A 9,740-nucleotide genomic window follows, 5' to 3' on the forward strand; every position below is an offset into this window, starting at 1 on the left:
GCGCGGGAGGGAGGATGGGGACGCAGGGCAGTCCGGTCAAAAGCTACGACTACCTTCTCAAGTTCCTGCTGGTGGGCGACAGCGATGTGGGCAAGGGCGAGATCCTGGAGAGCCTACAGGACGGCGCGGCCGAGTCCCCGTACGCCTACAGCAACGGTAAGGAGGCCCCGCCGCTGGCCTGTCCTCGGGGAGCCGCTCCGTGTCCCCTCCCGGCAGGGGCTCAGGGTACTCGGCAGGGCTCGCCCTGCTGAGCCCTCTCAAGTTCCTGCTGGTGGGCGACAGCGATGTGGGCAAGGGCGAGATCCTGGAGAGCCTACAGGACGGCGCGGCCGAGTCCCCGTACGCCTACAGCAACGGTAAGGAGGCCCCGCCGCTGGCCTGTCCTCGGGGAGCCGCTCCGTGTCCCCTCCCGGCAGGGGCTCAGGGTACTCGGCAGGGCTCGCCCTGCTGAGCCCAGTGCTGCTTGGAGGCGGCGTGAGCACCACGCAGTCCCCACAGCAGTTAGCTGGCCTGGGAGGCGGACTTGATCTGCCACCTCCTGTCACGTAGGGTCTGTAATGAGAACTGCGCCAGCCAGCCATTTGCCCTACCCGGTTAGACTGCAATTAAGAGGCAGGGATCAACGCCTTGCCTTTCTTCATCTCTTCACTGTGGTTAAAGCCTAACACTGTCTGGCAAGGAGCAGGCCTGTGGCAATTTGCAATCTGTTTTCTTTCTCACCATTTTCAACTCTAATGGAGGCCCGAGGCGGGGAGAAAGCAGCTGGATCCTGAGCTTACAGCTTGGCACCTTTAAGTGTCGGCTTGAGGCCCTTTTAGAGGCTAAGGGCTTAATGGGAGGCTGAGATTTTGCTGTGAGCCTTTGGAGAAGGGCTTTCATGACCGAGTAGCTTTGTGGCTGCTGGGTGGCAACTGACCTAGGAAGTGTGTGGAAAAAATGTGCAGGAGCTGGAGGAAGGATGTAAGGGGGGCGCATCCAGTGGTGGAGCTCTCATGAGGTCCCGGTGGAGAACCTATGACAAGGTGTGCCGGCGATGGCCAGGGTTTTCTCACAACCCTGTGGAGTGTGTTCACAGATGGGGCAGGGGGCGGGGGAACGGGTGGTACTCAAAGGCAGGCTTTTCCCTTGAAGTGTTTACTCAGTGCTCAGGGAATCAACACCTTGTTGCACAATAAAATGCATTATTAAATTTTCTTTTAAAATTTCTGGTTGCGTGACTAAAATACACATCACCAGCACTTGTCTGAGCTCCCCTTAATTTACGTATTTAGCAAAGTTATTTTGGCCAAGAAGCAGTGTAGCCAGTTCCACCTCTGCAGTGGGGGCCTTGTCCCAGGCCACACAGGGTGTTTCCGTAGGAGAACCAGGGACTCTGCTTAGAATATGTCATCATCCAGTCTCTTCAAGGACCTTTTGTGCTTCAGGAAGTTCTGTCTTGTCTAACTAATTTTACTTCAAGTCCTTGCGCTCCACACTCTCTGTTGCTTTGTTTCTTGGGCTCTTGTCAGTCCTGTCTGACTGCTCTGAGCATTTGCTCTTTGCTAAATTGCTTGCCTGTGCGCAGCTGAGAGTGTGGACCCAGCTTTTCCCACCCTTTCGATTTGGGACTTGTCAAGATTGGGTTACCTGGACTGGCTGAATGCCCTTCCTGCTGTAACAGCTTCAGCAGTGGGCAGCCGTGCCAGGTTCAGGCTGTGCCACCTCCCGAAGCACATGCTTTCAGCCCTAGAGGAGACACCTGGAAGGGCAAGAAAGAAGGAACTCTGGGTGTGTTTTTAGGTGAGGGAGGAAAAGTGTGAGGCCCAACCGGGGTGGGAGAGGGAGGGCCTTCGTTGGGGCTTTAGCAGGCCCCTTCACCAGCCACTGCCACCTTAATGGACACTTGGCAGCTACTGTTGAGTTGCTTTTCCGTTGGTAGTGTTGCTTCCTGGAGCCCTGCGCCTGGGCTGCTGGTAGTATATGAGAAGAGTGTGAGAGGCTTTGGGCTTCATTAGGGGCAGCAGTATTTTCCTGGGACATAGGTTTGCACTTCTGAGGGTCAACTTAGGCTCCACAGTCAGGTACTGTAGCCGGTGCAGTGAGCATTCAGAGAACACAGAGCCACTAGCTGGGGAGATAGGAACTGCCTTCTGTCCCCTCTGTCAAATTGCAGGGCATTGCCACATTTCCTATGACATGCTGACTGAGTAAAGTGTGGAGACCTGCCTGAGGTAGCAGAGATGTTTGGTCCAGTGTAGGGCCATCTGCCAGAAAACAAGAAGAAAGCCCACTTTTAGACAGGTTCTATGTGCTGTTAGGGCCAGGGCACACTCATAGGTTGCTGTGGGTCCCCCATAGCATTAAGCGGAGAAGGCAGAGTACCTGTCCCCTGTTTCTAGGGTCCTAGAAGTGAAGACATGCACAGTGGGTCTTTGTGGTCAGTGCATTGGCTCACTGACCCCAAGGCCTACTCTTCTTATCAGGGTGAAGTTGGTGGCCTGAGCATACTTCTTTCTGCTCCCCCGAAGGCTTCCTAAAGGAGACTGTTGGGAGTTTTGGAAGCTCTGGAGCCGCTGGTTCTCAGGATTCAGCAAAATGGGAATTTTTCCTTTGAAAAAGTTGTAATATTAAAGGAGTGTTTTTTTTTTTTTTTTCTGATCCTCTTACAAAGGATATACATGTGTTTCTTTTTCCCCTTTGTTGCTAAAAGCTCTCAGCATGTTTCTAGGCTTTTTGTTTTTAGCCTAAACGTTTATGGTTCTTCTGTCTAGGAGCAGATGACACATGGCCTGTGACAGGTGTGTAACTAAACCCTCTTCCTTGGGCCACCCAGATGATTTACCCACATTGAAGTCTTGTCTAGCTTGTTCCTCAGACACGTATGTGAGTGCACGTCGCTCTCACCAGCTTCATAAACATGTGAGTCATCAAGACAGTCTTTTCCAGCACTGGCACCTGAAGTAGTGATGAGCCCTGTGTGCCAACATGCCAACCCTTGCGGGAGCCCACAGTGGCTCTTGGACTCTGGGGATGCTAATGTGCACTGTGCTTATAGGTTTCTGTAGAATTGGAAACCTTCTTCTCAGGTGGTTTACTTTTTTCTTAATACATAGCAGCAATTTTAAGGGAGAGTCTGTGCTCTCCTTGGACAGAGCAGAACACTTTGCATAGAGGTTCTACCAGGCCATCTGCTGGGGAAATATGCTCCAGAGCATAAGCGACAAGGAGTCTGGGTTGTGGAAGCTGGCAGGAAAGTAGAGTGTTCCGCGAGCAGCTTCTGTTCCTGAGTGACTCTGCTCCAAGGCTGTGGGTCCCCAAGGCAGTATGCTGGGTGCACCCTGGTGCATAGCCCACCCCTTTTATCTAGGGTGGTGAAGGTCCTGATCAAGACAGTTGTGTCCTCTGCACCTTCGCTCTCACAGATCTCTATGTTGAGAGTCGATAAGATGCGATATAGTTGATATGACCGCATCTTGAAAGACTTGAAAATAGGAATAACTCCATCTCTCTCTGTTTGCTCATCGGGGGGGTCAGTATTGGAGGGAGCTGCTGAGTATATAGGATGCTCATGTCCTTTGAGTCCGGGGCATGCAGAGAGGGAAGAAGGAGGTCCGATGAGCAGGAGGAGTGAGACAGTTGTGACAGGTATGGATAAAGTCGGGCAAGCGCTGAGGTCTGCCAGTAATATTTGGATCTGCTGGTTCATTCTTTCTTTCTCTCTTTCTTTCTCTCTCTCTCTCTTTCTAAAATATGGGTCTTAATAAGCTTTTAAAGGTTTTCTTTTTTTAATATATTTTTATTGATTTCAGAGAGGAGAGGGAGAGAGAGAGAGAGAAACATCAAGGATGAGAGAGAATCATCAAATGGCTGCCTCCTTCATGCCCCCCACTGGGGATTGAGCCCACAACCCGGGCATGTGCCCTTGACCAGAATCAAAACTGGGACTCTTCAGTCCGCAAGCTGATGCTCTATCCACTGAGCCAAACTGGCTAGGGCCCTACAGGTTATTTCTATGTTAGTACTGTGCCTGTCGGGGGAGGATGCTGTGTGCCTACACCCCTACGGTGCCAGAGTGTGGGCTATGGTCCATGTCAGCGACCCAGCAGCTGGGCCTGAGCTCGCCCTGTCCCCCAGCTCCATGGCTTTTCACTAGACAATTCCAAATGTCTCTTTTCACCGGGCTGCAAGTGGGTTTCAGTCCTCAGTTCAAATTTCAGAGTATATGGTGTCTTCAAACACTTTTCCATACCGTTTTCCTGAGTCAGATGTACCTCTGGCCTGTACACCCTGATGTCTCATCTGGGTCCTCAACAGTAGCATGGGACCTGCACACAAGAGGCACTAACTAGATGTGTGTTCTAAATGAAGGAGCAGCCTGTATGCAGCATCCCCATTCTGACGGGTACCTCACAACCCCTCCCAGTTCCTCTCTCCCTCTGTACTTGGTTGGGTTCTCATGTCTGGCTTTTGCCCATTTTCTGGGCGATTTATTGGGGTTTGCCTTCTCTCTGTCCGATGCCAGGTTCTGAGGTGGGTTCTGAGGTGGGTGTTGGCCTGAGTGATATGTGCTAGGCCCAGGGCTGAGCTCCTCGGCGCTGCTCCTCATCTAGTCTTCACTGCCATCCTGTGATGCAGGTACCATCACCATCTCATTTTACAAATGAGGAACTAAGGCTCAGACAGGCTGAGAACCTACAGCTATCTCAGGCAGCATGAGGCCTGGCACCCCTGTCTTCTTAGTGCTGGCTGTGTGACCCCCTTCTTCAGGAGTCTGGCACTTTGATTGGTGGGAGTGACCTTCTTCTCACTAGGTACTCTTGTGCTCTTGCCCTCACCTCCACCCTGGGCCTGGGCCTGACTCCTCTCTCCGATGACCCTCCTCTCTAGTGCTTCCCTATGCGTTTGGCTTACTTGTTCTCAGTGCATCCCAAACTGAACTCCTTCCTTCTCCTGGTACCTCTGTCCCTGGTCCTGGGGCTGCCTTCTTCCTCTGATCTGGGGCCTAGGACCAGTCACTGAGGCCCATTTTTTCCCTTCACTACATTGCTCCTGCCCTGCTGCCTCCCTCCTGTCTGAATCCAACAGAGCAGCAGAAGCCCGAGAGCTTCCAGGCCAGCCGCCAACCACGGGTTTACAGAGAGGTTTCCAGAAGGCCACAAAGGGCCACACATAGACCCATCTGTGCCTGTCTACCCCTTTGCCAGAGGCACTCACCTGCTGTGATGTAAAGATCAGCCTGCCCTGCCTGGGAGGGTGTCAGGCCTCACGGGGAGAGGAAACAGGTTACCTTATCTGCTTCAGATTATGCTAACTTGGCTGATTTGTAACTTGGTCTGGTGTGGCCTTTCCTAAATTTTCAGAAAACAGTTGAGTAGGCAGAATATTTTCAATGTTTAAGTTTTTCACCAATCTTTAGCACTTTATGTAAGCTAAGCAGTTAATAGAGCAAATGCTCTACTGTGCAGAGCTGGGTCCCTCTTTCAAGGTTGTGTGGTCACAGTGACACTGCTGTGTCGTGTTGTGTATATGTAATGTCATTGTTCCCATTAGCAAGAGTGTTTATGTCTTGGATGATGAACTAAATAGAAATATGTTACAGGAAGTGGGGAAGAAGATGCAAAGGTCTAGTAGGCACTTTTGCCTCCTGTTCAGTATGAATTGCAGTTGGCAAAGTGTGAAGTGGTTGGTCCCTGAGAAGCTGGCCACTTACTTGGTCTGGGGCATGGGTGAGGAGGAGGAGAAGGGATGGAGTTGTAGTTAGGCCTGCGTAGTGGGCAGCACTTATTATGGGGGTGGCATGCCTCTTGATGGGTTGTTGTGGGACCTGGGGCCACATCAGTCAGGGCGTCCTTCTTTGGGCGTTTGGAGAAAGTGGGGGGAGGTCTTTCAATGTCTGGCACCCTGACTTGGAGCAAACTGCAGAAAAAATGGGAGAAGGGAGGGGAGATGGCTTGTGGGGCAGAATTTAGTGCCCTGAGCTCTAAGGAGCAGGATGTTGAGACTGAGTGCAGAAATCAGAGACCACTAGGTGTGTGGGGTCATCATTAGGATGGGAAATGAGGGTAAATATAGTGAATAAAGTGAACTTGAACTTTGAGGTAGTAACTGAGGGAATATTGCCAAGATGGGAATACTAGTATCTCATTGATTGTGGACATGTGCCCTTCAAAGGGTAGAGGAGGGATGGAGGACAGGTAAATTCGACACTGATAGAGGAGGTGAAGACCCAAGAACCTAAGCAGGATGGTGGGCATGGCCAGATAAGCTTTGGCCCCTCAAGGCATTAGGTGTTGATGTCCCAGAGGGGTATGGCACTTTAGTTAGACTCACAAGCGGGAAGTGATTCATGCCGGGTTGGGGCAGTGCTAGGAAAGTCGTCTTCAGGATGGTGAAGAGGGAGGCAAGGTGAGGAGTGGTCTAAACAAGGGAAGCAAGGGGTGTGGTGTCAGGAGGCCAACATCCCTAGAGAGGGAGTCCTCCACTACGGAGAAGGTGTCCCGGCACCTTTTTTTTTTTTTTTAAATATATTTTATTGATTTTTTACAGAGAAGAAGGGAGAGGGATAGAAAGCTAGAAACATCAATGAGAGAGAAACATCGATCAGCTGCCTCCTTCACACTCCCCACTGGGGATGTGCCCGCAACCAAGGTACATGCCCTTAACCGGAATCGAACCCGGGACCCTTGAGTCCGCAGGCTGACGCTCTATCCACTGAGCCAAACCAGTTAGGGCCTGGCATCTTTAAAGAAGAAAAGAGAATGGAAGAAGGTCCAAGTGCTGGAAAGGCAGGCACTCCACAGATTTTGAAGTGTCAGAGTGTGGACAGCCGGGTGCCAGATCTCTGGGCAAGTGAATAAATGTAAACCCTAAACAGAGATCTAAGCTGGTGATGAGCAGGTGTTTGTGAGCCCAGGAAGCCTCCAGGTGGTTCCTAGGTTGAGTGGCAGCACTGTGGCTGAGGTGGGCCTTTGTTCCTTCCGGCAGTTCTTGGGGTCATAAGCTCGTTCATTACCAGCCTGGACCTTCCCAGGCAGCAGTTGTCTGTCAACTGGGCCAAGGTAGGGTGAGTGCCTGCTACTCAGGTCTCTGCTGGGAGAGATGGGTGACAGCTTAAGTGACGTTATCAGGACTTAGTTGCTTTGTACAGCCTTGAGTGACTGAAGGAACGTGATGATATCTAACAGGTATCTCACAGGGTGCTGAGGTTCTGTGTTTAGGTCCAAGAGTCACCGCAGATGAATTGGGAGCTCTAACTTGGCAGCAGCAATGACTCTCCGCGCCCCCCACCCCCCGCCCCGCCCAGGTACTATTGTTGGTATCCATCCCAAAGCCTCTGGGGATGCACACTTAGCACTTGTTCAGTGAGTCTCCTCTAGTTACCTAATCATTTTGTGTTGATTTCTGTTTCCTATTTGGTCCTCTCTCTTCCTGGATCCAGTGTTGGTGGGCCTCAAACTGCTGGAAGGCTTTAGGAGCTGACTCTGGTTTTCTTAAAAATGCAAGGTGTGCAAGGGGAAGGCCTGTCTCTGGGCACAGATCTCGGGAGTAGTGTGGCAGATAGTCCTCGTGAGCCTGCAGAAGCTGCCACACTGTCTGGTGGCACAGATCTCCCACAAGAGTCGGTGGTCCTGAGTTCACGCTCACACTCATGCTTGCATGCACACATGTACATGCACACTGCTCTCTTGGTTACTGGGGCTGGCAGTGACTTGATTTGGTCCAGATCAGCAGTGATCAGGCCCCTTGATGGATAGGAACAACTTGGTGACGGTGTCATCAGAGGGAGTATTTTCCTTATTTTAAGTCACTTGGCTAGGGCCATAACAAAGAGTCAGAGGAGATTCTAATGAAGCAGTGATTTTCAACCTTTTTCATCTCATGGACACATAAACTAATTACTAAAATTCTGCAGCACACCAAAAGAATATTTTTTGCTGATCTGACCAAAAAAAGGTATAATTTTTATTTATTTGTACTGGACAGCTATTGTGAAATTCTTGCAGCTCACCGGTTGAAAATTGCTGTCGTGAAAAATACATGGAAAGATGTTTAACCTTAAAATTAAATAGGATGAAACACTCACCTGTAAGTCTATCACAGAGGTGAGTCTGGTAACACTCAGCACTAAAAGTGCACAGGGGCGTGTGTGGTGCTCTGTAAGGGACGCTGCAACATGTATCCAGAGCCTTAAAAAAGCCTTCCCTTTCACTTCCCAAGTGATTAGAAATGTCTCCTGGAGAATAATAAGGGACACAACTAGAGGAAATCAAGGTTTTGTATTTGTTTATTAAAAAAACAAAAACTGCAATAGCCTAAGGGTCCAACAGTAGAAATATGGTATATTCATAGGATGAGATTATTATACAGCCTTTAAAAGTGTTGGTTTGGAGGAATATTTAATGAATATTCAATGATATGGGGTAATCTCTGATATTTTAAGTGGGGAAAATGTATGCTTAATTATATAGTATATCTATGGGTGTCAAATGAAAGAGTTGTGGAGTGAAATACATGAAAACATTAATGGTGGTTATCTCTGTTTGGGGTTATGATTAATTTTTTTTTAATATTTTATTGATTTTTTACAGAGAGGAAGGGAGAGGGACAGAGAGTTAGAAACATTGACGAGAGAGAAACATCGATCAGCTGCCTCCTGCACACCCCCCACTGGGGATGCACCCGCAACCAAGGTACATGCCCCTGACTGGAATCGAACCCGGGACCCTTCAGTCCACAGGCCGATGCTCTATCCACTGAGCCAAACCGGTTAGGGCTGATTAATTTTTTTAAATGTCCTGTATTTCGCCTGTTTCTGTGTGTGGGTGTGCTTGTGTATGTGTTTTTTATGGACAGCAGGAAGCTTTGGTTTGGTTTGGTCTGGTGTGGTTTTTAAGGCATTAAGGAAAAGCTCTTCCTTCACAGGAAACCAGTCCACAAACTGCTCTGGTGTTTCTTCCAAAACCCGGCATGCCAGTGTAGACACAAAGGCATTTTGAAATGTATTAGGTAACTTCTGCTTTCTTTTCGTCCTTCACCAGGCAGCCCCTCCCTTCTTCTCTGTCCTAAGTGATAGGCTTGTTCATGCGCTTTTGGTGGTAGACCTGGCCCACAGAAGGGCAGGCATCAGAGACCTGAAGATCATCCTTGTTCCCAGAATATCTGTGCAGTCAGCATGGTATGGATTGGGTGTTCACACCTGGCTTTGATCTGTATTCAGCCCTATCTTGTAGGGCAGTGGTCGGCAAACTGCGGCTTGCGAGCCACATGCGGCTCTTTGGCCCCTTGAGTGTGGCTCTTCCACAAAATACCACGTGCGGGCGCGCATGTACAGTGCAATTGAAACTTCGTAGCCCATGTGCAGAAGTTGGTATTTTTTGGAAGAGCCACACTCAAGGGGCCAAAGAGCCGCATGTGGCTCGCGAGCCGCAGTTTGCTGACCACTGTAGGGTAATTCAGGTCCTTATGGTCAAAAAGCCTACTAATCTAACTCTGAGCAGGTCAATATGCTGTGGGTTTACTTTTAAAAAAATAATAAATTTTATTGACATGTACTTTATATACAAGAAAATACACCCATTTTTAAGTATACATTTAAGTTAGATGAGTTTGACAAGTGTATATCTATAATAATAAAAGCATAATATGCCATGATCTCACTCATTTATGGATAATAAAGACCATTATAAACTGATGAACAAAAATAGATACAGAGGCAGAGCAGCATCGAACACTGTCAAACTACAGCGGGAAGGCTGGGGAGG

General features: G+C 49.4%; 1 protein-coding gene and 1 long non-coding RNA gene across 2 annotated transcripts in view; both read left to right on the forward strand.

Moving 5' to 3' along the window:
• Positions 1-6: 6 nt before the first annotated feature.
• Positions 7-9,740, forward strand: part of RAB40C (RAB40C, member RAS oncogene family) — a 32,100-nt gene continuing 22,366 nt past the window's right edge. The window contains exon 1 of the mRNA XM_005870371.2: positions 7-156. Within this exon, the coding sequence (XP_005870433.1) occupies positions 15-156 (142 nt within the window). The 5' untranslated portion in view covers positions 7-14. The remainder of the gene's footprint in view (positions 157-9,740) is intronic.
• The window catches only part of LOC106726794, a 16,864-nt gene continuing 7,392 nt past the window's right edge, over positions 269-9,740 (forward strand). Inside the window, exon 1 of the long non-coding RNA XR_001362897.1 lies at positions 269-356. This is a non-coding gene — a long non-coding RNA (uncharacterized LOC106726794). The remainder of the gene's footprint in view (positions 357-9,740) is intronic.

This window comes from Myotis brandtii, unplaced genomic scaffold, assembly GCF_000412655.1.
Source record: "Myotis brandtii unplaced genomic scaffold, ASM41265v1 scaffold317, whole genome shotgun sequence".
NCBI lineage: Eukaryota > Metazoa > Chordata > Mammalia > Chiroptera > Vespertilionidae > Myotis > Myotis brandtii.